The sequence below is a fragment of the Bos grunniens genome, chromosome 18, assembly GCF_055505025.1.
Source record: "Bos grunniens cultivar Pamir isolate PY7600 chromosome 18, Bosgru_T2T1.0, whole genome shotgun sequence".
Lineage (NCBI taxonomy): Eukaryota > Metazoa > Chordata > Mammalia > Artiodactyla > Bovidae > Bos > Bos grunniens.
Genome location: NC_141182.1, coordinates 57,669,758 through 57,696,804, shown reverse-complemented (window position 1 = coordinate 57,696,804; position 27,047 = coordinate 57,669,758). Strand labels below are relative to the sequence as shown.

The 27,047-nt window shown below is 43.3% G+C and overlaps 2 protein-coding genes across 6 annotated transcripts in view; both read right to left on the bottom strand.

Annotated features, from left to right (window-relative positions):
- LOC147354351 (zinc finger protein 738-like) overlaps window positions 1–1,676 on the bottom strand; it is a 35,136-nt gene extending 33,460 nt beyond the window's left edge. For all 5 annotated transcript variants that reach the window (XM_086353845.1, XM_086353846.1, XM_086353844.1 and 2 more), the window contains exons 1-2: window positions 1,538–1,676; window positions 1,300–1,433 (exon numbers count right to left, since the gene is read on the bottom strand). In XM_086353845.1, coding sequence (XP_086209971.1) covers window positions 1,300–1,407 — 108 coding nt within the window. In that variant the 5' untranslated portion in view covers window positions 1,408–1,433; window positions 1,538–1,676. The remainder of the gene's footprint in view (window positions 1–1,299; window positions 1,434–1,537) is intronic.
- Window positions 1,677–6,226: 4,550 nt separating this feature from the next.
- On the bottom strand, window positions 6,227–17,815 carry LOC147354350 (uncharacterized). Its single transcript, XM_086353772.1, has 4 exons — window positions 17,599–17,815; window positions 13,940–14,066; window positions 12,380–12,475; window positions 6,227–9,212 (listed from the first exon to the last, which is right to left on the bottom strand). The coding sequence occupies exons 1-4, from the start codon at window positions 17,677–17,679 to the stop codon at window positions 7,270–7,272; spliced, it is 2,247 nt and encodes a 748-aa protein (XP_086209898.1). The 5' UTR covers window positions 17,680–17,815; the 3' UTR covers window positions 6,227–7,269.
- Between the last annotated feature and the right edge of the window lie 9,232 nt (window positions 17,816–27,047).

The following is a 27,047-nucleotide window of genomic DNA, read 5'->3' as shown; positions in this document are numbered from 1 at the left end:
ACTCAACAAGGGCGTTCGCCATCTGCCTCTGGGGAGAATGAACCCTATGGTGCTGCAACTGTTGACTTCAATCCCCTCGAGGGAGTTCAGGGTGGACTGAGGCACTCTGCTCCAGGAAAATCTGGTGGGACAGGTCTTTAGAGAGTTAGGTATTTTCAGGAACTGCTTTCATGATCCCAATCCTTGTATCTCTTCATATCTAGAAAAGCACTAAACCATTAAATGATGACTTCAATTCCTCACGACTGGCAGAAAACGTTTTGTAAAGTAAGTGCTTGATTGCACTGAACTCCCCCTTCACCAAAATCAGACTGACCTCCCCCCACTGTCTCTTTGGAGCAGTTTCTGAGTTATCTGAGGTGCTGTCTCCTGGGCTGCTGTCCTCATTTTGCCCCAAATAAAACTTAATTCACATCTCTCAAATTGTGCATCTGTTTTAGCTGACAGTGTTCATTTTTCAAAGCAAAGAGCAACTAAGAAGATACGGCATTTCCTCTTTACTGTGATAGGCATATCCATCACTTTTTCTTTCCAAGAGCCTTGTTCAAGACACACAAAAAATGAATTTCATAGTGTGGAAATCTCACAGAAGCACCTGAACCAGTGAACATCGGAGGTCACGGGGTAAGAGTACATGGAAAAATGCATTATCACTGCCAGATATTTGGGCAATATTAGGAATACCATGATCTCAATCTATAATGAAAAATGTCAGTTTTCTGCAAATTCCACCTCCTATATACCTCCCATGATCTGTAGCTTAATAGTCCATTTAACTAGTGTATTTTTCTTATCGGTATAGAGGATTGTCTCTGCTACTTTAACTTCTGAAAAATTCTGGAATGCTGAGTTCATTCTCTTAACAAGGGCACTTTCTTACTCCTGTTCTAGAGAGCTGAATTGCATCCACATGTAAATTCATCACGGCATTTCCCCAACTTCCTTAAGATCCCAACACCAAACCACATCCCAATGGGAATCTCTGGTACCAGTGCCTCCCCGTGTTGATCGCTCACAAAGGGAATGTATTCAACATTGAAAGTCACTATTTCATGTTGAGAATTCATCATGCTCTATAGAAAGCCAGGATACAAACAATGGAGAAAAGGCTCTGGAACACGAGGGAGACGAAACCTGAAGAGCTGGTTTTCACTATTAAAAAAAGGCGGGGGGGATAAGATGATAACAAGCACTCCAGGCAGAAAAATTAGAAGCAGAGAACTAAAGGTTTGCAGATTCTCAGTTCAGGCATTTCAGGAGGAAAAGCAGACAGCCCCAGACCCAGGACAGGACAATTACCTGAGAAGCTGCCATTTCCTCCTCTTCTTCCTCCTGCTCTGCGTCTTCTGTGGGGATATTACGTCTCAAACTCACATCTGCATCTTGAGAAAATACCTTCAAAGGCATCCATATAGCCGTTTAACCTGCAACTGCTGCAGTGAAAAAGAAGAAAGGGTTTTCTTGTTTCTCTCACCCTTTTCTGAGCTCTTTTCTGACTTTCTGTGTTCCTGAGCTGTAGTGGGTAATCAAGACTAACCTGATATGCTAATCACATCCCGGTGCTCCACTCTATTTGCAGATCTTCCCAGCTAGTTCCTCTCCTTCCTTTTTGCATTACAGAGAGCAGGCCGCAGAACAATTCACGAGAGACAAAGGACCCTACTTCTTGGCTACCTGACCCAGCCTATGAGGGTTTTGAAGAAATGCAAGAGGAAGACCCACATTCAGGAGCCCTGAGGGAAACCTCACATTTGGCACAACTGAGACCACAGGAAGGGAGGATTTAGGGCAGGAACTTCCAGAAGCAAAGGTCAACCTGATTCCCTGGGGAGGGGCTCTTTCTAGGCTGGGTGTGGTGGTCCATGGCCTGTGCCTGTGTCCTTGGGGGAGGGGAGGGGAGCGGTGAGTGTTTGGTGGGAATCACCTGGGGGTCTTGGGTTCCTGCCAGGCTTTACTTGCAGAATTCTTCCCACAGATCTCCCGCGTCCTTAGTTTTTTTACCCCCCTCTGCAGCCTGGGGACACAGGTTTTCACAAAATGATTTGCATTGTGACCACCTCTCTGCAGGTATGGCACCTCCAACTTCAGAGACCAGGAGCCTAGAGGTGTTTCCATCAAGGCTTTCTTTGAAAATAAACCAGAGGCAGCCGGAGGCCTGGCGAGCTGCAGTCCATGGGGTCGCAAAAGGTGGGACAGGACTGAGCAGCTGAACTGAACTGAACTGAGCAGGACACGCTAGGTTAACAGTGTGTATGGGCAGAGACAAATGCCTTTGAAAATGATGCCCTAAATGCTATCTGATGACCAACCAAGGAAATAATGATCGGTGTTGTCATAAGTTACATTACACATGAATTTAGACGTGAGAACGTTGTTGTTCTACTTCCTGTGTGTGTTTTTCTAGGTTTTATGAATCAATTGCTACAGTTTGTTGTCTGCTCCATTTAGAGAACTCTATTTTCTCACATCTTTAAAGTATAATGACTAAGGAAAAATTAAAGATAGGAGCGTGTCCATCTTTCTAATATTATATATTCTAAAAAATATTCAGTGTGCATGCACCAGTACCAACTTGGTAGAAGATTTAGTTTCACAGCAGAATTGAGAATAAGGTATAGACGTTTCCCATATACCTCTTGTCCCAACACGTGGACAATTTCCCTACTTACCTTTCCCCACCAGAGTGAGCATTTGTTACCACTGATGAATCTACATGGACAGTAAATAGATAAACTCTTTAGTTTACCCTTATGTTTCTCTTTTAGGGGTGTGCACTCCATACCTCTGGTTAAATGTATAATAACATGTGTCCATCACAACAGTTTAACACAAATTATTTCAAGGTCCTGAAAGTTCTCTAGACTTAGGATATTCATAGTCCCTCCTTTGAAACCCATGGCAACCACAGACCTTTTTAATCTCTTCTATATTTCCTACTAGATTCCCAGGTGATTGAGTGGGAGGAAATCTGCCTGCTGATGCAGGACATCCAGGTGATACTTGGGTCAGGAAGACCCCCTGGAGGAAGAAATGGAAACCCATTCCAGTAACCTTTCCTGGGAAATCTATGGAGAGAGGAGCCTGGCAGGCTATAGCCCCTGGGGTCACAAAGACTCAGACTCAACTGAGCACATATGGACATTTACCTATGCCAAAATGTCATCTTGTAAACTTCCTACTTTTTGTAGCATTTTTGAATGGGCTTCTTTCACTTAGTAAAATGCATGGAATGATTGTCCATGTATTTTATGCCTTGAAAGCTTAACATCCAAAAGCTTAAGAACTACCTCTGCGCCTATATTCCTGCTCAGTAAATAAGTTCATCAACACCATTTTTTTCATTTTTTTAGATTCCATAAATATCTGTGAAGACAATATTTGCACAAATATAGAGAACAGATGTGTGGACACGGCAGGAGAAGAAGGGGACAAACTGAAAGAGCCCCACTGACACACATACACCACCATGGCTGAAATGCTGGAGAAGACTCTTGCGAGGCCCTTGGACTGCATGGAGATCCAGCCGGTCCATCCTAAGGGAGATCAGTCCTGGGTGTTCATTGGAAGGACTGATGCTGAAGCTGAAACTCCAGTACTTTGGCGACCTGATGTGAAGAGCTGACTCATTTGAAAAGCCCCTGATGCTGGGAATGATTGAAGTGGGGAGAAGGGGACGACAGAGGATGAGATGGTTGGATGGCATCACCGACTCAATGGACATGAGTTTGACAAACTCTGCGAGTTGATGATGGACAGGGAGGCCTAGTGTGCTGCAGTCCATGGGGTTGCAAAGGCTTGGACATGACTGAGCAAGTGAACTGAACTGAACTGATGGTTAAAACAGGTTAGCTAGTGGGAAGCTGCTGTATAGCACAGGGAGCTCAGCTTGGTGCTCTGTGCTGACCAGAAGGGTGAAATGGAGACCACAGGAGGGACGTTCAAGAGGGAGCAGGTTTATGTATACTTCCGGCTGCTTGATGATGTCCTACAGCAGACACTAACACAACATTGTAAAGCAATTATACGCCAATGAAAAATATATATGCATCTCAAAAGGAGAAAAGGCTAAACAGACTGGCCACCCAGTGGTGGAGAGTCCATCTGACAGTGCACGGGCCATGGGCTGGATCCCTGGTCCAGGAATACTCCACATGCTTTGGGGCAACTAAGCCTGTGCACCACAACTGGGTGGGGCAGCTTACTCTTTTAGAGGGCAAGAGGCAAATGAAAGATGCTCACCAGCGTGAAACAATAGGAAATGCAAACAAAGCTACAATGGTGCATCACCTCATGCCAGTCAGAATAACAATTAGCAAAGAGCCCACTAATAGTATCATAAATGCTGAAGAGGCCTGGAGATCAGGGAACCTCCTACATGGCTGGAGGGAATGTAAACTGGTGCGGTCACGCGGGAGGACAGTGTGGAAGTTCCTTAAAAAACGGAACCTCCTCCATCAGCAGATGAATGGATAAGAAAGCTGTGGTACATATACACAATGGAGTATTACTCAGCCATTAAACAGAATACATTTGAATCAGTTCTAATGAGGTGGATGAAACTGGAGCCTATTATACAGAGTGAAGTAAGCCAGAAGGAAAAACATAAATACAGTATACTAACGCATATATATGGAATTTAGAAAGATGGTAACAATAACCCGGTGTACGAGACAGCAAAAGAGACACTGATGTATAGAACAGTCTTATGGACTCTGTGGGAGAGGGAGAGGGTGGGAAGATTTGGGAGAATGGCATTGAAACATGTAAAATATCATGTAAGAAACGAGTTGCCAGTCCAGGTTCGATGCACGATACTGGATGCTTGGGGCTAGTACACTGGGACGACCCAGAGGGATGGTATGGGGAGGGAGGAGGGAGGAGGGTTCAGGATGGGGAACACAGGTATACCTGTGGCGGATTCATTTTGATGTTTGGCAAAACTAATACAATTATGTAAAGTTTAAAAATAAAATAAAATTAGAAAAAAAATAAAATAAAAAAAATAAACATTTTAAAAAATTAAAAAAAAATTTAATAAAAAAAAAAAAAAAAAAGGAACCTCCTGACATTCAAGGAAATGAATTCCATGAACAGTAGACAAAACAGATTAATTGACAAACTACAAGTTTTGCAGTTTTTAGTAAATCCTCTGCAATTCTAAAACGACCAGTTTGGATCTAGCATTTCTAAATTCTCGAAGTTAAATGTGTACGAATACACATACACTCACATATTCCTTCTTGGTTTTCTCACTGCTAACGCGTATACCTTTAGATATTTATATATTGTAATTAAATGTGCGTTATACAAATTATATTCTGTATATATCTTCAGATATTTATATATTGCATTCAAAGTATGCCAAGGCCATGAGAAAACAGTTCCTTTAAGCCTAGACAAGAAACATGTGCTAAGAACTATACAGGGTAAGATTTTATAAATCTTGGTTTGGAACTTTACTATCATGGCTTTTAATTATTCTTTTTGTGACTTTGTTAAATTTACATTTGCTTAAATGAGCCCTTGAAAAGCTTTAGCTAACAGAAGAACAAAGGACAATTGAAGCAGGTGAGTTTCTGACTCTAGGTCCTGAGAGAATTCACAGGAAGCCTTGAGGGCCCCTGAGGAAGGTCAAGGCTAGAACCAGGCAGAGAAAGCTCCAGTACTTGGGGTTCAGGCCTTTATAAAGGACCCTGGGTGAAGTGCTGTGGGCTCCCCAGGCTGAGCGTGGATGGGTCCATTCAAACCAAGAGGAGCAGGATTCTGGTGAGCTCTGAGGGTGTCATTGAAGGGGGGCCTGTGCAGTAGACCCTGGGGTTCCGCAAGACTGCTCATCTCAAGGAAGGGGGTCACCTAGTGGAGGTGCTCACAGGACTGGCTGGTGTGAGTTCAAGGACCTGCAGGCTGCCTGCTCCCCAGATAGACGCTGAGGCAGCAACAGCACGGACCAGTCAGGGAGGCTCTCAACAGTACTCTGTATGGTCCTTCTTATTAGAACCATCACAATGTCCGAGTAGTTTCAAAATGGGAGAGGAGATACAACATAGAAATGGTGGGAAGTATATGAACTTATGAGAGTTTCACACCAGTAAGGGACTAATTTCTAGATGCCATGCCCCTGTGCTACAGATAGTTTATTGTAACGTTATCTTTCTTGCAACCTTAAATAGGTGGGAGAGGTTAATGCTGGTGGTGCGTTCACCCTTCATTCATTCCACGTCAACTGTAACACTAAAAAACCATTCACTTTTATTAATTAACATACATTAATTTTACACAGATGGAATAAAACCTTTTACAACTGTTGTTTGATCCTTGATTAAAAGACAGATTACAAGCTTCTAAAAACTTTCCTGTTTCTCTGATGAAATGATCTGTGAATGTGATTTATATCATTTACAAAATGGAGGCTAATTTAGTAAACATAGATGGACATTTATTATATTAATATGACTTTTCCAGAAAGAGTTTTCTATACTTACATCAGGTAGCAGAGAAGGTGTCCTTGCTTCAAGCCTGCCAGGTAATATGCATGATTTCTCTATGTTGATGTTATAAAAATACCTTAGATTTTAATGAACAACCCTTGTTTTATGCTTAAAAAGCAAGAGACATAATTACTGAAAACTTAGAGCAAACTTCCGTCTTACTTTGAATTATTCCCTGAACACTTACATCATGGTGACAACACAGATGTTTGACATCAGTGACAAATACCTCCATTTAGAGGTTTGGTGTGCATATAACATTACTATGTTCTTAATCTTATAAACTGGAGAATAAATATAAATGATTCCCACCTAATATAGAAGGGCTTCTCTTACAATTGAGGCAACAACCATCAGAAACAGAAGTTCATATATACAGTAGAAACAAATCACAGCATAGTAACTTGAGAGTTGAATTACATTCGTTTTGGTTCCTTAATGATCTCAAATAACATTAATATAAACAAGGATACATGAATAATAATTATACCTCTGCAAATATCCACCCCTTCATCTTGTGATCCATACTAACATATCAATTTTGTACGTGTTTTAATTATGGCATACTTGCTACAGTGTTTCTGTTTAGAGTAATTCAACAAAAGTGGTACTAATGAAATGCTTTCTAGTATGAATTCTCTGGCATTGATTTTCTTTTGCTGTTTGATTAAACACTTGTCTACATTTTTGTATTTCATTCATGTATCTTTCCAAAGTAAACATTCGTTTTTTTCAAAATTGTATACTTAGGACCAACCTTTTTTTTATCACTGATTCATTTCTAGGGTTTCTCTGCAGTATGTATTCTCTGATGGTGAGTGAGGTGATGGCTGTGATGAAATCCTTTGCCACATTCCTTACATTTCTGAGATTTCCCTGCAGTATGAATTCTCTGATGTTGAGAAAGACCTGAACTCTGGGAAAAGGCTTTGCCACAGTCTGTACATTTATAAGGTCTCTCCCCAGTATGGATTCGTTGATGTCGAGTAAGATGTGAACAATGGATAAAGGCTTTGCCACAGTCTTTACATTTGTATGGTTTCTCCCCAGTATGAATTCGCTGATGTACAGTAAGACTCAGACGCCAGTTAAAGGCTTTGCCACATTCTGTACATTTATAAGGTCTCTCCCCAGTATGGATTCGTTGATGCTCAGTAAGAAGTGAATAACGGGTAAAGGCTTTGCCACAGTCTGTACGTTTATAAGGTCTCTCCCCAGTATGGATTCGTTGATGTTGAGTAAGATGTGAACAACAGATAAAGGCTTTGCCACATTCTTTACATTTGTATGGTTTCTCCCCAGTATGAATTCGCTGATGTACAGTAAGACTCAGACGCCAGCTAAAGGCTTTGCCACATTCTGTACATTTATAAGGTCTCTCCCCAGTATGGATTCGTTGATGTTGAGTTAAAGTTGAACTTTTCTGAAAAGCCTTGCCACATGCTGTACATTTATAAGGTCTCTCCCCAGTATGGATTCGTTGATGTTGAGTTAAAGTTGAACTCTGCTTAAAAGCCTTGCCACATGCTGTACATTTATAAGGTCTCTCCCCAGTATGAATTCGCTGATGTTGAGTAACACGTGAACAAAGGTTTTGCCTTTGATTTGCCTTTGATGAACTCTGATTAAAGCCTTTGCCACATGCTGTACATTTGAAACATTTCCTTCCTGTATGAATTTTCCTATGTCTACTTAGATTTGGTGAGTTACTAAAGACTTTCCCACATGTATTACACTTGTAATGTTTCTGCTTAGTCTGAATATTCTGCTGTTGAATAACTTTTGAAGACTGGTTAAAAGCTTTAGCATAATCATAACAATTATAAGTCTTCTCTCCAATATCAATACTCTTATAAGTATTAATAGTAAGATTTGAGCTTTGATAAAATATATTCTTATACTTATTATGTTTAGAATTGTCTGAAAATTGATGTCCCTGTTGTTTCATGAGATATGAGTCTTGGTCAACACTGCATGAAGAGGTTCTCATTCCATCATGTATACTCTTGTAATTATTGGGGGTAGAGCTCCTGCTTAAGGCATTACTCATTTTGTTACGCTTGTAAAGTTTTTCCACACTAATTATACCTCCATATGTATTGAACAACGATGGTTGAATAAGGTCTCTCCCATTATTATCAACATTACAGATTTTGGAACAAGGAGAAAATAGTTGTTGGTTGAAGAACAATAAACCCTTGTTAAAGGATCCCTCAAAATGATTATATTGGGAATTTCCCCCCTCATTTTTAAGTTTCTGGTTTCCAGGCATGTTTGAATGTATATTTAATAGACACCTATGCTCAGAGTTGTTTGAATGAGTATTTGCAGTAGAGACTAGATGACTTTCCAGATTTTCCACATTTCGCTTCAGACAACGTGTATGTTTCAAGAGATGATGTGGGTCTTTGTTGACAAATATACACTTATCTGCAGATGTTGATGACTGAAATTGGTCATCTGAGATTGGTTTTTCCCTATTTGATTCACATCCTTGATTTCTTTTGGCGGTAATGTTTACATTATGGGAATCTGTACCAATTTGGTTTTGTCCATCATAACATGCTCTCTGTTCTTTATATGCCCTCATATATTCCCAGTCTTTGGTTAAATGTAAATTTCCAAGGTGAAATCTTTCATATATTCCTAGCTTTGCTGTTGGGAATAAATCTTCTAAGCCTGGGTTTTGGGTCCTCAAACCCTGGGTGTCGTGAGAAGACACAGCTGAAAGATACCAAATAATAAGTTATTCTACTTACTATTCTCGGGGAATATGGTTTACAATTTACATAAAATTAGCATACACTGGCTAGATTAAGCCTAAAACTGAGATAGAAGAAGTCAAGATGGCAGAGGATTCGGAAGACGTGGAGTTCATCTCTCTCCACAAAAGCATCAAGAATACATCTTGAAGTGGAAAAATTCTCACAGAGCCCTGCAGAACACGGGCAGAGTAACTTGGACACCTGAAATGACAAGACAGATTCCTGCTGAGCCAAGTAGGACAAAAGAATGAGGGAGGAAAAGGAAGAGGAAAAGAAGCAGGATGGGACCCGCAAAACCCTGGGGGGACTGAAGAGAGGAGAGGTCTCCACATCCAGGGAAGCCCCTCACTGGGGGGGACCCAGTTGGGACAGAAGGAGAGACTTATTATCTGTGGGAAGAGAACGCTGCAACCAGTGTGCAGGACAGAGTGAGACCTGTACACAGGCTGCTGAGCCCAGCCCTGCCCACGCAGCCTGAGAGGGTGTCCACCGCTGCACACAAGGGCTGGGTGCTGAAATGTGGGGATTGGAGAGCAGACCCAGGCAGAGGACTGTGGTTGGCTGTGAGGAGACATCCTGAGGGGACAGGAGGGAGGGAGGAGCTCTGCAAACGGGATGCTTGTGGAGGAAGCCTGAACCACCAGAGAAGCAGAGCAGCATTGTTGAGTGATGCCCAAAGGGAAGAACCCCATTGCAGCCTCTCTGCCCCTGCGCCTGTCCCTGCCTCTCCAGATACTAGGAATGGCTCCCACCTAGGTGGGTGATCTCACGACCCCCACAGCTGCTTCCTCCTCCCCAGCCCCCTCCCCAGTGGGCTCCAGGGGCACCTTCAGAGCACACGCCTGTGGGTGGTCCCAATGTACAGATGGCACTGAAACCACAGCTGAGCCCCCAGGCCCTACCACTAAGAAAGAAAAGCTGAGATCTCTCCTTGCAGCTGTACAAACCATGGTGTTACACCCCACAACTGGCTTTGTAAACTCAGCCCCGACAGAACATCTGGATGGAAACGAGGCTCTGGCAGTCAAGACCAGTCTGGCTTTAGCAACTGTAGAGTTTGTAGGCATTCCCATGAGGCGGTTGGGCCAGGTCACATCTAAATTGCCCCCATAGCACTGCAGGGGGTCCAGCTCCACAATGAATGTACACCTGGGACATGAGACTACAGTGGATCTATGCTGGTGACCTGGTGAAAACAACATCTGAGAGACACCACGGTCAAGTGCCATCATGCCCATGGTTCAGGTGGGGCCAAGATCAATGCCAACACAGGGTCACATGAGAGCTCGCACAACACATGGAAGATGACCCACAGAGCATGCTCCGAGGTGAACATCCCCCGAGGAGCGATCCTCAGTGGCTTCTCTCCCAGTGGGTGTGCTCCAGTCCCACTGGGTCAGAAGCACCATAGATCAGAGGCACAGCTAAGAAACAGATCTGGGGACTCTACTCCTCTAATCAGGGAGCAGATGCCACGCCTGACAGGGCAGTGACAGCCACAGAGGAAAGACGAAGCTCCCCTCAATATTCAGACAGGCTCTGGTCACAATAATAACAATCAACTCCCTATCAAGGGGATAAGGGCACAAGTCTCTGGACCACCTCACCCACCAGGGGGCAGACACCAGAGCAAGAGGAACTAGGATCTGCAGCCTTCAGAACAGAGACCACAAACACAGAACACTGGACAAAATGAGATGACAAAGGAGTATGGTGTAGAGGAGAAGTCAAGACAGAAACCTACAGGAACAGCTAAATGAAGAGCAGTTGGGCAATGTAATGATTAATTTTACCTTTAAGTAATCAAATTTACAAACAAAACATTTTCACAAATACTGCTGCTGCTGCTGCTAAGTTGCTTCAGTCATGTCTGACTCTGTGCGACCCCAGAGATGACAGCCCACCAGGCTCCCCCATCCCTGGGATTCTCCAGGCAAGAACACTGGAGTGAGTTGCCATTTCCTTCTCCACAAATACTAATGCCTACTAATTATTTAACCCACTTCTTACCACTCATGTTGTTATCTGAGCATGTTCTAATAGAATCTAAAATCGTAAATGATATTGACCTAGAACTAATCAGAAATAGATGGCATAAACAATAAAGTCCTGGGATGTTTCATAACAAACAAGATAGATTTAATAAGGTAAGAGTTCTTGAGAAATAAAATAAGAAGTGAGACTTGAGAAATATGGTGAGAACATAGGGAACTCTATTCAATGCTCAGTGGTCACCTAAATGGGAAGGAAATCTAATCAAGGAGGGAAATGTGTATATGTATCACTTATTCTTTCTGTACAGCAAACTAACATAACTTTGTAAAATGGCATTATTGGAAGAGAAAAATTTCTTTTTAAAGATTCCTTTATATAATCTATAAGCTTAATAGTGAAGAACAATCAGAAAAAAGCACGGAGGGAAATGTCTTAAATTCTCATGCCAATAATATATTTTAAAACTCTATGAGTTAAATAAATATATTCAAGTACTTTAGCATTAAGGAATTGGGGTAAATATACTTAACACATTTAATGTTAGTTCATATTAAAAAAAGAGGAACTTTAAAGTAAAATTCAGGTTTGCATTTTCTCATTTTAGCAAAATGTTTTATGCAGTGAAGAAAGAATTTGAGTATGAAGTTTATGAGGTCATATGTGTAGTTTCTAGTGGGTTGGAAATTATAGGGTAGAAAACAAAAAATATTTGTCCCCAGTATTCCTAGAAGTGTGGCAATTTGTTCACAAGTCCACCCACACACTTCTGACTAGGGACAGAATCAGAACTTTTAAAAGGGCTTAATACAGTTACTCAGAAATGTGCACAGATTTTCTAAAACCTCCCCAAATGGAAGAGCTATCAGGTCATGCAGGTTGTCCCAGGCCAGACAAGTATTTTGGTTCTCACTGTGAATGTGAAAATTAACCACTGGAGAAAAATACATAAACGATAAAAAGAATCAGGAATGGGTCAGGAGATGACCCTCTATGACAGTGACAGAAATAAACCCAGGCTAATCCAAAATCATTTCCACAGCAGATCTTCTCAAACCACACCACGAAGTATGACTTCCTCCACAATGCTTGTCCCTCTCACCGGATTTTTCTGCTCCATCCATAGACACATACCTGGGTGCACGGCTGGCGTCTCCATTCTCCGTGTATCCCAGGGATCCTTCATTTGCTCCAGAAATGTGACCAGGTCCGGCTTAGAGATCACAAGACCTGTTCATCAGAAAAAGGAATATGTATTTTCCCAGATATTCATCAATTTCCAATCCAATATGTGTTCAGGTGAGAGAGAAGTCAAGGAAGAAAGTTAAAATAGCCTTAAAAAATGATTTTACCAAATAGTTTATTGGAAGCACCTTTAAAAGACAAATGCTCAAAATCAGGTTCTGATATTATACTCAAGTACTACTAAGGCAAAAGCTAGTAGTAGAAATCCGGTTTTAAGAGGAGAGTGGCACTATTTTATACCACAGAACTTACAGAATTACCACTAACCTAGAATGAAGGATATGCAGGTCAAGAAGCAATAGTTAGAACTGCACATGGAACAACTGTACCATTGGGAAAGGAGTACATCAAGGCTGGATATTGCCACCCTGCTTATTTAACTTATATGCAGAGTACATCATGAGAAATGCTGGGCTGGATGAAGCACAAGCTGGAATCAAGATTGCCGGGAGAAATATCAATACCTCAGATATGCAGATGACACCACCCCTGTGGCAGAAAGTGAAGAAAAACTGAAGAGCCTCTTGATGAAAGTGAAAGAGGAGAGTTAAAAAGTTAGTTTAACTCAACATTCAGAAAACTAAGATCATGGCATCCAGTTCCATCATTTCATAGCAAGTAGATGGGGAAACAATGGAAACAGTGATAGACTTTATTTTGGGGGGTCCAAAATCACTGCAGATTGCGACTGCAGCTATGAAATTAAAAGATGCTTGCCCCTTGGAAGAAAAGCTATGACAAACCTAGACAGCATATTAAAAAGCAGAGACATCACTTTGCCAACAGAGGTCCATCTAGTCAAAGCTATGGTTTTTCCAGTAGTCACGTATGAATGTGACATTTGGAACATAGAGAAAGCTGAGCACCAAAGAATTGATGCCTTTGAACTGTGGTGCTGGAGAAGGTTCTTGAGAGTCCCTTGGTCAGCAAGGAGATCACACCAGTCAATCCTAAAGAAATCAACCCGAATACTCATTGGAAGGACTGAAACTGAAGCTCCAATAATTTGGCCACCTGATGTGAAGTGCCGACTCATCGGAAAAGACCCTGATGCTGGGAAAGACTGAGAGCAGGAGGAGAAGGGGGCGTCAGAGGATGAGATGATTGAATAGCATTATTGACTCAATGGATATGAATTTGAGCAAACTCTGGGAGTTAAGGAAGGATAGGGAAACCTGGTTTGCTGCATTCCACGGGATCACAAAGAGCTGGACATGATTTAGCGACTGAACAACAAGGAGGCAGATTACATCAAGGAAGAAGAAGGTTAGAATTATAATGACCCATAATGAAGTCTTTCTTTCAAATGTCACAAATACCCTTTTTCCCCTACAAAGTAGGGATCCGAACCTCCACTGGACAAAGCAGAAAATTCCAGGAGACATTCTAGAATGAACGAACCAAAACCCTGAAGGTACTTAAGGGATTCTGGAAGGCAGTTATCCTCACCCAAGGAGGCCAGGTTCCCGTAGTTCTCTAACATCACGTCCCGGTATAATTTCCGCTGACCGAGGTCCAGGCACTCCCACTCCTCTTGAGTGAAGTCTATGGCCACATCCTGGAATGTCAGCCGTCCCTGAAATACAAAGGACATGAGCCATGTGGACATGGGAAGACTTCCTAATGTGACCCAAGATGAAACCAGCAAGAGAAATGGTTTTGATTTAGGAGAATGTCTGGTGTTACACAAGAATATAATTTTTATACAGCCGTATTTTCCACTGTATTTCTAACCCAGGAAAGGAGAATGAGATATGATCCACAGACCACTATAGAAACTATTCTGATCTGGAAGAGAAACTATAAAACAATCACACCACACTGATCTATCTATTTTTGAGAGTACTCCTGTGACACAGGATAAACTGTCTATCAGGGAAAGTATGTTAGTCACTCAGTCATGTCTGATTCTTTCTGACCCCATGGACTGTAGCACGCCAGGCTTCTGTGTCCATGGGATTTTTCAGGCAAGAATACTGGAGTGAGTTGCCATTTCCTTTTCCAGGGGAATCTTCCCCACCAAGGGATCGCACCCAGGTCTCCCACATTGCAGGCAGACTCTTCACCATCTGAGCCACCAGGGAAGGCCTTTATCAAGGAGACAGGCAATATTTTAAAAAAGCATGCTCTGATCTAAGAGTTCTGGAGTGGGGCCAATGTGCCACATTTTTAACAAGCTTATTTTAAGTAGCAGTGTTGAAAATTCTGATACATAAATGACCATTCTGAATAGCAAAGAAGTAGACTAGTAAGGTAAGAATTTATACTTAACTTTGAATTTTAAGTGTTTTTCAAAATTGATGGGTCTGATAGAATAGTACCCATAGCAGCAATAATCTTTTGAACTATTTAGTATATACTATATGTCTTTCTCGGAGAAGGCAATGGCACCCCATTCCAGTACTCTTGCCTGGAAAATCCCATGGACAGAGGAGCCTGGTGGGCTGCAGTCCATGGGGTCACGAAGAGTCAGACACGACTGAGCGACTTCACTGTGACTTTTCACTTTCATGCATTGGAGAAGGAAATGGCAACCCACTCCAGTGTTCTTGCCTGGAGAATCCCGGGGACGGGAGAGCCTGGTGGGCTGCCGTCTATGGGGTCGCACAGAGTCGGACACGACTGAAGCGACTTAGTAGTAGTAGTAGTATATGTCTTTCTAACAGTTTTTACAGAGTCTTGAATGCACCACATAAATAATATAAAATCAACAACATTGTTGTTCCACCTTTTTGCAAATATTTTGTCAACTATTGCTTAAATGACAGATTTTGAATTTTGCTTCAGTTTATGTGAACTAAAATTTAACTAGTAAAACACAAATACACAGAGACAACACTAAAGAAAGTTTATACGAGTTTTTATAGGGTCTTCCCTGGTAGTCCAAGCTCCCAAGTCAGGGGGCTGGGTTCAGTCCCTTGTTAGAGAACTAGATCCCACACGCCACAGCTAAAGTTTGCCTGCTGCAACAGTCTCCCACATGGCTCCAAGATTCTGCAGGCTGTAAACAAGACACAACTCAGCCAAACACATAAATATGTGTATTTTTTAAAAAGAACTTTACATAACTGGGGAGAATACCAAAACAAGAAAAAAAATTTTAACATTTTCATGCATACAGACATATATTAAAATGAGACTATATACTTATTAAGAGTATTAAAGAAAAGCTAACATTCGGAAAACTAATATCACGGCAACGGGTCCTATCACTTCATGGCAAATAGATGGGGAAACAGTGGAAACAGTGGCTGACTTTATTTTTCGGGCTCCAAAATCACTGCAGATAGTGATTGCAGCCGTGAAATTAAAAGATGCTTACTCCTTGGAAGGAAAGTTATGACCAACCTAGACAGCATATTAAAAAGCAGAGACATTACTTTGTCCACAAAGGTCCATCTAGTCAAGGCTTTGGTTTTTCCAGTGGCCGTGTATGGATGTGAGAGTTGGACTATAAAGAAAGCTGAGCACAGAAGAACTGATGCTTTTGAACTGTGGTGTTGGAGAAGACTCTTGAGAGTCCCTTGGACTGCAAGGAGATCCAACCAGTCCATCCTAAAGGAAATCAGTCCTGGGTGTTCATTGGAAGGACTGATGTTGAAGCTGAAACTCCAATATTTTGGCCATCTGATGCGAAAGGCTGACTTGTTTGAAAAGACCCTGATGTTGGGAAAGATTGAAAACAGGAGAAGAAGGGGACGACAGAGGATGAGATGATTGGATGGCATCACCAACTCATTGAACATGAGTTTGGGTAAACTCCAGGTGTTGGTGATGGACAGGGAGGCCTGGCATGCTGTGGTTCATGGGGTTGCAAAGAGTCAGACACGACTGAGCAACTGAACTGAACTGATTCATGTCAATAAAATTGAGATGATTTTTAATGGGTTAAAATATATACATCTACTTGTGGATGATATTCTTTGTATATTTAAATACACTAGGGTGCAAACATATACAACCGTATAAGATAAATTAGAGCTCTTGGTTCTGAAACTTTGATTTCTTGAAAAACTGTATCATTTTGTTGAGCTGTATCTTAGAAATTCAACATAGGTGAAAACAGATTAGCACCAATATGATTGTTGCAAATATTGTGAAAAAAAATAAGTGAGTAAGAAGACTATGTCCGTGATATGAGCATGGAGTATACTGGAAACACCACACCTGGGCTTGAGTGATGAAAACCCCACTCCCAAAACCCAGTGTCTATCATCAACACAAGTGAGTGTTCATTTTCCAAAGCAAAGAGAAACCAAGAAGATGTGGAGTTTCTCCATTAACTGTGAGGGTTTTCACACGTTCCTCACTCCATTTTTCCACAGCCTTGTTTAAAGACAGAGGGAAAAAAATGAACTTCATAGCCTGATAACCTCAGAGAAATCACCAGAGCCAGTGGACATCATCTGTCATGGTGTAAATGGATCACACGGAAGATGCACTATCAGAGCCTGGGCATTTAGGAAAAATTAAGGAAATTATAAGTTGAACCTAACATAAAAAGATATCAGTTTAATGCAAAATTCAGTTTATATACACTTCCTCTGTTTTGTCACCTAACAATGTGTTTAACTAGTAAGTCTTAGCATTACAGAGGACAGTATCTCCTAGTTTTCTTTTTATTTCTGAGCAGTTTCTGAAAAATTCTGGATCACTGAGTTGATTTAATATATAAGGGCATTTTTTAACTCCTCAAGAGCTGAATTGTATCCACGTGTAAACTCATCATGGCATTTCCCCTACTTGCCTAAGATGCCAACACCGAACCACATCCCAGTGGGAATCTCGGATACCAGTGCCTCTCCGTGTTGATCTCTCACAAAGGGAATATATTCACCAGCTGAAAGTCACTAATTCACTTTGAGAATTCATCATGTTCTATAGAAAGCCAGGATACAGACAACGGAGAACAGGCTCTGGGACACAAGGGAGAGGTGGTCTAGAGAGCCGGTCTTCACAATAAGAAGAAAAGGAAAAAATAAGAAGTTGATAACAAATACCCCAGGCAGAAAAATTAGAAGGAGAGAACTAAAGGTTTGCAGATTCTCAATCCAGGCAGTTCAGGAGGAAAAGCAGACACAGCCCCAGGCCCAGAACAGGACATGTACCTGAGAAGCTGCCATTTCCTCCTCTTCTTCCTCCTGCTGTGTCAGCTCTGAGGATGTTATGTAGCAAACACACCTCTGCATCTTGAGAAAATACCTTCAAAGGCATCCGCACAGCTCTTTAACCTGCACCACTTCACCTACAGACAGAAGGCCCTTGAAAAGCTGAAAAGACCCACCTCCCCTGTCCTGTCTCAGGAGAGATTCAGGAACAATCACTTCCTACCCGGAGACCAGCCTGTGGACTTATTTCTTGATTGTTCTCTCCCCACAGAGAGCTCCTAACCCTCTGCTCACACAGACCACGTGAGCTGACTGACTTCCCCTGTCCAAATCCAGTTAGACCAACCCTGCGGCCTCTCCTTGGACTGAAGCCCGGCCTCAGCTCTCACAGGTAGACCAGGATCCACGTCCTTAACCCGGGCCTCCCCTTAGAGTCCCCTGGAGCTCTTCCTACACACCACACTGATGCTCCCACAGGACCAAGAGACAACTCTGTGGGGAGGGCACCAGGAGGTCCTTGCCTAACACTGGTCACGTGACCCTGATGGGAAACAGATGGAAATCACTTGGCCAATGAATTTCAGTGAATATGAACCCCTCAAGGTCAGGTCCCCACTGTAAGAAGTTATGAATCTGCAGGTCTGAGGTGAGGTCATTAAATACGTCTTTAGCAAGTTCTCTGTTCTGATGCTTCTTCCCCAAGACCCACACTCAGGAGCCCTGAGCTTGAGCCCTCTCACTCAGCACAGCTGAGACCTCTCAGGAGGGGAGGGTTTAGGGTGGGAATTTCTGAGGGAGGTCAGGCTAGAACCAGGCAGAGAAAGCTCCAGTACTTGGGGTTCAGGCCTTTCTAAGGGACCCTCGGTGAAGTGCAGTGGGTTCCCCAGGCTGAGCGTGGATGGGTCCATTCAAACCAAGAGGAGCAGGATTCTGGTGAGCTCTGAGGGTGTCATTGGGGGGGGGGGCTGTGCAGTAGGCCCTGGGGTTCAGCAAGACTGCTGGTCTCAAGGAAGGGGGTCACCTAGTGGAGGTGCTCACAGGACTGGCTGGTGTGAGTTCAAGGACCTGCAGGCTGCCTGCTCCCCAGATAGACGCTGAGGCAGCAACAGCACGGAGCAGTCAGGGAAGCTCTCAACAGTACTCTGTAGGATCCTTCTTATTAGAACCATCACAATGCCCCAGCAGTTACAGAGAGGGGGAAAAGTACAATGGATAAATGGTGGGAAATATATGATCAAATTATATGAGGCTTAAGGGCAGTAACAGATGTCATCCCACTGTGCTACCTAATAGTTCACTGTCATGTATTCTTCCCTGCAACGTTAAGTAAGGTGGGAGAGGTTAATGTCCGTGGTTGGTAAACTATTCATCACACATCAACTGTATTACCAGAAACCATTCAGTTTTTTTGATTAATATGTATGAATATCACACACACTATATGGAGAAGGAAATGGCAACCCACTCCAGGGTTCTTGCCTGGAGAATCCCAGGGACAGAGGAGCCTGGTGGGCTGTCGTCTATGGGGTTGCACAGAGTCAGACACGACAGAAGCGAGTTAGCAGCAGCAGTATGAAGGATGAAGATTATCTCAGTGGAGAGGAAGGTTAAAAATCATAATGAATCATCACGAAGTCTGTCTTTCTCAACTCATGTATTCCCATTACTCCTAGAAAGCAGGGATCTGAAACTCTATTATAAGAAGCAGAAGAATCTAGGAGACATTCTAGAAATGCAGGAACTAAAACCCTGAGGAACCAAAACCAAAATCCCAGGCTGCTGAGCAACTAAGCCTGTGTGCCACAACCACTGGGCCTGTGCTCTAGAGCCCGAGAACCACAACTGAGCCCATGAGCCAGAACTACTGAAGGCCAGGCACCCTAGGTGCTGTGCTCTGCAGCAAGAGGAGCCACTGCAGTGAGAAGCCTGCTCACTGCAACTAGAGAAAAGCCCGCACAGCAATAAAGACTCAGCACAGCCAAAGATAAATAAATAAACAAAATTATATATTAAAAAAAATGTTGTTCGGACGTCCAGAGGAGTCAGGCCTCACAGACCAGTTGCCCTTCACCCTTTCTCCTCATCTGGCCTGAACTGGAACACTCAACTTTCCAGACGGATAGCAAAGGAGTCTCCTGAGGATCTGCATTGCCTGCAATCCCTCATCCACCCCCACCCAGGCTAGACTTCCCACCCTCAGCTCCTCCCTTCCTTGCATCCCCAGCTCTGGCCCTTCCAGCCCCACCTGTGGTCAGATTTTTCCCTCCATCACTGTCTGGATGCTCCTGGCAAGTCACTTCCCCTTCTACTCTTCCCTGAGCCCGTCTCACACTATCATTGCTGGGAAAGGCATACAAGAATGCCTGAGGTTTACTGTGTTCCTGCCTCAATTCAGGACCACGTACCACCCATTCAATGAATATTTTTAGATTTTCCTCTTCCCCATCCCAGTGGACGTGGACTGGGCATTCATCTTAAGCAAAGACTGCTATGCTGATTTCTGAGTGAGAACACCATGAAACTGCCTCACTCTCCGTAGAACAGGTCGAACATGTGGTCCATCCAGTGAGATTGTGGGTTGATAAGGGATAGTCACGCTCTTCAAGGTCTTCAATAATGAGGAATCAGTCCTTAGCATTTCCACGTACTTTGCCATTGGAATTGTTTGGGGTTACTGGAGGAAAGGGGTCATTTCCCCCTGAAGAGTTGCCCTTGATCTTGGACTTTCCATCTGGGTTACTTGGGGGGAATGAAGAATTTGCCTGTCTCTCCTCTACCGCTGACCTCCAGATGATTCATTCTCACCACCTGGGGAGACAGGCCATGGAGAGTGATCGACAGATGCTGAAACACTGACTAATCTTGGAACTCCCAGTGTGCTAGCTATATTCAGATGGCTCCTGTGCTCGAAGCTCTTCAGATCCCCCTGATGAGCTCCTATCCTTGCCCACACCCCCCTTACCTCCCCAGCCTGGCCAGAATCTGGCCCGCAGATGCTTAACCCACATTGATTCCTTGGTGCCCTACACCCTTGTGTGGCTGCTGCGTTGCGTCTGATTCTTTGCCATCCTTTGGACTGTGGCCCACCAGGCTCCTCTGTCCCTGGGATTCTCCAGGCAAGAATACTGGAGTGGTTTTAATTTCCTCCTCCAAGGGATCTTCCTGGCCCAGGGAAGGAACCCAAATCTCCTGCCTTCCAGGTGGATTCTGTACTGCTGAGCCATCAGGGAAGCCCACCCTACACCCTTAAGTCCTCTTTTTTCACATCACGGCAGCCCGAGCCATCCCCTGCTCTGGAGCCTCCAGCTTTTCATCTTGTAACTCTCCTCTGTCCACATTCAAATCCTTCTTCAATTTCACCGCTGAGTTCAACGCAGCTTCCTCCATGAAGCCTTTCCTGATTGCCCTACCCAATCAGAAGTGGGTAATCTCTCCCTTCCAAGAATTATCAAGTGATTTCCTTTTTAATTTATTTATTTGGCTACGTTGTGTCTCAGTTGCAGAAGGCGGGCTACAGGGCATGGAGTTGCTCGGCAGCAGGTGGGATCTCAGTTCCCTGACCAGGGATGGGACCTGTGTTGCCTACACTGGGAGGCGGAGTCTTAACCACTGGACCACCAGGGAAGCCCCTATCAAGTGATGTTATTTGTTCTTTTCTGGAGAAGTGATTTTTTCCTCATGACAGAGTGATTTGTTTTTGTGTAGATGCCAGATAGTAACCTACCCTGCTCTTCATTACTCAACAAATTCAACCTGTTTAGGGATGCAATATTGCCCGCTCAAGCACTACTTTGGCCTCCTTTGCAGTTAAGAGGGGACCGTGTGACATTGCTTTAGTGGAAGTGAGCTGGGGATTCTTGGGGAAGTCTTTGCTTTCCTGATACTGTCCTTTCCTCTTTCCTGTCACTTCCTTCCTCTTCTTCCTAGAATATGGATGTGATACTGGAGGTGGAGCAGCAATTTGGCAACCATGAGGTAACCATAAGGGAGAAAGCCACTCATGGTGATTGTTCACTTAAGGATGCTTTGGCAGAACAATTCAAGAAGCCTAGTTCCCTGATGGCCTTGGAGAGCTGCTATGCCAACCCTGCACAGCCTAGATCTGCACATCTTTTTTTTCTTTAATTGATGTATAGCTGATTTAATGTTAGTTTCTGCTGTACAGCAAAGAGATTCAATTATACATCTATGTATGTATAAATATATATATTCTCTTTCATATTCTTTTCCTTTATGGTTTATCACAAGATACTGAAAATAGTTCCCTGTGCTACACAGTAGGGCCTTGTTGTTTATCCATTCTGTATTGTAATAGTTTGCATCTGCGAATCCCCAAACTCCAAATCCATCCCTCCCCCACCCAGCTCCCCCTTGACATCCAAATATCAAGCAGACCTCTGTGCCCTGTGCAGAGCTTAGAAATGAACTTGTTTGATAGTCATTGATAAAATGTTCACATCAGTTTCACCTTTCTTGAAACTATTCCCCCCACACACACTTGTTTTTTTTTTTGAAAAGCACCAACTTCAGAGCAGGAGCCCAGGGTTTGAGTGCCGATTATGGCGGCTATGACACTCATTCATTGGGAAACCACAGACAACTGCTTTTCCTCTCTGGGCCATTTCTGTGATAATTCTGCAATAATTCCTGGGAAAGAGGCAGAATGAAGAAATACGTCTGGGCATGACCTTCCTTATTAGCATTTTAATCAAGCATTACCAAAGACATCATGGGTATTTCAGGTTCCAAGGTTATTTTATGTCCTCAGACATTGGGTTGGTCTCAATTGATTTCTGGTAAAATATTCCAGCAGCCGCCACTTTGTGGAGCTCATTGGCTTTTGCCATAAACTCCGGTCTGCATAAGGATTCTGAGACTTCTTTCCAGTAATTTTATAGACAGGGGCTAGCAACAATCCCTGATGTAGAATATGTGCGTGTCCTCCAAAATCCAAATAGTCCAATCAGACACTGGGCTTCTAACTTCTTTTTTCCACCAGACATCCTGTACTTTTCAAATTAACAACCTGTGTGGGTTTGGGCAGTTTTATTGGTTCCCATTTATTATATCCAATCAATTTTGGTTGAAGGGAGGATCTATATGTCTCCTGTTTAATAATACTAGAAAGGGGAAATGTTCCCCAGTCATACAAGGTATCTATTTATTAATACATTGAGGTAAAGGAGGAGATCCAATGACTTTCCATGAAATCTATTTAAACATTCCAATCTTCCTCTAAACTCCCACAGTAATCCCATCAATTCTTAAATTTCCATAGCTTCCCCATTCAACTGTAACTCCTATTAGGACTGACTAGCGTCCGTTCCCATCACTTCATGGCAAATAGGAGGAGAAAAAGTGGAGGCAGTGACAGATTTTATTTTCTTGGGCTCCAAAATCTTTGCAGATGGTGACTGCAGTCATGAAATTAAAAGATGCTTGCCTTTTGGAAGGAAAGTTATGACAAACCTAGACAGCGTATCAAAAAGGCAGAGACATCACTTTGCTGACAAAAGTCTGTATAGTCAAAGCCATGGTTTTTCCACTAGTCATGTACAGATGGGAGAGTTGGACCATAAAGAAGGCAGAGCACCAAAGAATTGATGCTTTCAAATTGTGGTGCTGGAGAGGACTCTTGAGAGTCCCGTGGACAGCAAAGAGTTCAAACTAGTCAAGGCTAAAGGAAATCAACCCTGACTATTCATTGGAAGGACTGATACTGAAGCTGAAGCTCCAATGCTTTGGCCACGTGATGCAAAGAGCTGACTTATTGGAAAAGACCCTGATGCTGGGAAAGACTGAAGGCAAAAGGAGAAAGGGGATGACAGAGCATGAGGTGGTCAGATAGCATCATTGACTCAATGGTCTGAGAGATAGTGAAAGACAGGGGAGCCTGGCATGCTGCAGTTCATGGGGTTCACAAAGAGTCAGACATGACTGAGTGACTAAACAACAAGTTTTAGAATCACAGAGCGTGAGGCTCCCATGTTAAGGAGTCTCAGAAACATGTCTCCGTTTTATTGCTAATGTGCATATGGCTTTGAGTGCCCTGCTGGAAGTGGGGCCAAGGAACCCAGGCCCTTTAATGAATCTTTATCTTGATTAGGTTATGGGACCATCAACTCAGGTGATTTGCAGTCAGATTTCTCATTGTCCTATCTGACTTGTGGCTTTTTAAATTCCCCCAAACGAGGGTAGATAGAGCAGACTTGACTGAGGTCCTTCAATGCTGGGGGAACGATCCAGGGTTCCCACGGGTCCACCCAGTCTCCCAAAGTGCTGCACTGAGACCTTTGTTTTGACCCCATCAATGTCCCCTTTATCCCAGTTCTTTTTTAAGATTAATGTATTAATTTTTGACTGGGCTGGGTCTTCTTGCTGCACGTGGGTCTTGCTCTATTTGCAGCACGTGGGTTTCTCATTGCAGTGGCTTCTCGGTTGTGGAACACAGGCTCTAGGTGCACGAGCTTCAGTAGTTACAGCGCACAGGCTGAGTTGCCCCTCTGACATGTGGAATCTTCTTGGACCAGGGCTGGAACCCGTGTCCTCTGAACTGTCAGGAGGATTCTTAACCATTGGACCACCAGGGAAGTTCCTATTTATCCCATTTCTCAAGGACTGTTTAAAGATTTCCACCCTGTCAGACTTGGACTCTCCCCTTCATCTCTTCATTCTCTGGTGACTCACTTTAATGTTTTGTGCTCCCTGTGGTTTCACCATAACGCTTCCCTTTAGTAGCAGCAGCCCCGAGGCTAACAGCTTTATCTTGGGCTGGACAGAACCCAAAGTGGGCTCTGTGTCAGGATCCAGCCCGGCCTTTTCCTCTTCTTTCATGTTAGCTATTACAGATAAAAATAACCCAGGATCATGCATTTAGCTTGTTCTTGTTATGTTGCATTTTCTTATGCATCCAGTGAGTCAACTTCTTGGATGTTGTATCCATCATTAAAAAAAAAAAAGGTAACCCTTAACCTCCTGTAACTAATTACAGAACAGTTGTATTTCAGCAACCCTTGAGTAACCCTGGGGCCACCCAGGAATCAGAGTCATCATCTTGTGTCCTCATATCCTTCCTTTTCCTAAATGATGTTCTTTAGTGGGTCCTGTTTGTTCTAGTGGATTTCATTTCTATGCCAGCAGCAAAGCTAGGGAACGGTCTGCAAGATGCCTCATTCCTGACAGTGACTGCAGATTGCAGGGGTCCCTAAAAGCCCCTCGTTTTTGACATCTGTTGAAAGTTTGGGGGCCCTCAAGGCTACCCTCAGATTTGATAATTCACTGGAAGTACTCCCAGAATTCACAGAAGGACTTCCCTGGTGGTCCAGTGGTTAAGACTCAGCACTTCTGATGCAGGGGTCATGAGTTCAATCCCTTGTCAGGGAACCAAGATCCCATATGCTGCAGGGTTCAGCCAAAAATAGGAAATTCCAGAATTCACTGAAAGCTGTTTTAGGTTACTGTTTTTTGCAACTAAGGACACAGATTAGAATCTGCCAAGAGAAGGAGCACAGAGGGCAGAGTCTGGGAAAGTTCCAGCCAGACAGCTTCCTGTTCTCCTCTCCCCGAGGAGTCAGAGACAGAGCAACTTAACTGTTCTGGAGTTAATGCCTGACAACAGGCCCAGAAGACTGACAGAGAAGGTCACGCAAACCCTGTGACCAGAGTTTTTATGAGACCTTCATCATGAGGGCATCTGCCCTTGTGGCAGATTTTACTCTCCTGCTCCTTCTGAAGGTGAACTGGTACCACAGGATCCAAAGCCCCCACTGGAAATCACGTTGTTAAACGGTCTTGTGCGGCCAGCTACTGTCCTTAATCACAGCTGAAGACTCTTCAGTGTGACTCCAGGACCTCAGGCAAACAGAGGCTCTCCATCAGGCAGGACTTCCCAGGGTTTAGAGATTATACCTCCTGGAATCCAAGGGCAAAGGCCAGACCTCTCTTTGGGCTCCATTAACTTCCTTACTACATAGAATGATGTGTGCTAAATTCAAGGTACAAGTGATTGCTAGATTTTAGTGGGAAATATGGTTGGGGAAGGGGTACAAAGGGTGAGTGTTTTAAATTTTAAGCTGGATGGTAGGCGCATGCTCTTTTATACACCATTTTTATACAGTTCTGTAAAGAATCTGCCAGCAATGTGGGAGAACTGGGTTCAATCCCTGGGTCAGGAAGATCCCCTGGAGAAGAATGGCAACCCACTCTAGTATTCTCGCCTGGAGAATTCCATGGACAGAGGAGAAATGAAAAAATTGATCATTTCATTTATGTAAAAGTTTTATTTATTTATTTTTGTTTTGGCTGCACCTCGTGGCCTGTGGAATCTTAGTTCCCCAACCAGGGATCCAACTGGCATCTCCTGCATTGCAGGCTGAGCCACTTGGGAAGCAAAGATGGATTAGTAAGTGGAAAAAAAGAATCACCTAATTAGGCCATAATGAGATTTTTTAAACCTTTAACTTAAACTAGTATTTATTCTTTACTATGTATCTGTCAATTTCACATACACATAGTCTCATTTACATCCCCGTCAACAACCTGAGAGATTGAATATACAGAAACAATAGCCAGACTACATATGACTCTCAAGTCTCAGCCATATGACATATATGACTCTGATCCTCAATTACCAGCAACTAGTCCAAGAAACCAAACCACTACTGCAGTGACAGTTAGCCTAGAACAGTCAGAGTTTGGCCTGTAAGTATCAGGTTCCTTATTATTTACCCGTTTCCAGCTCAGAACCAACCAAGGAAAACCAAATATGCTTTCCAATCCAACCACAGAAGGTGCTAACCCTCCATCTTTCTCATGATTAAAATCATCTCCCAACACTGCTGACACTCCTTCACTTTTTTCCACTCTAAAGGACTCTCACTGCCCTGCCCGCCTTTGTAGTCTTTGCCGAATGCAAATGGTGGTGGCTGGGTCTCTCACTACAGCAAGCTCTGAATCAACAGCCTGTTTGTTCTCATTTGGGTGGTTTTCATTTATTTCCACAAGCCCTATGGAATTAAGTGTTATGATTTCCTCTTCACAGAGGAGAAAATGGAAACTCAGACAAATGTGATTTTCCCAGAGTCGCTAAGCAAATACAGTTAGAGATGAACTTAAAACTCGTTTCTCTTTTTCCACACCAACTTTCAAGAGTGTAGAGATTATAAGCTCCCCAAATTCTCTGGCCAACTGGCACTATGGGTACTGTACAAATTACTTTTAAATGTTTAAACAGCACTGCCCTATTCTCAGGGCTTCCCAGGTGCTCAGAGATAAAGAATCCTTCTGCCAATGCAGGAGACGTGGATTTGATCCCTGCATCGGGAAGCTCCACTGGAGAAGGAAATGGCAAGCCACTCCAGTATTCTTACCCAGAGAATCCCATGGACAGAGGAGCCTGGTGGGCTATAGTACACGGGGTTGAAGAGTTGGACAAGACTGGGCACACATGC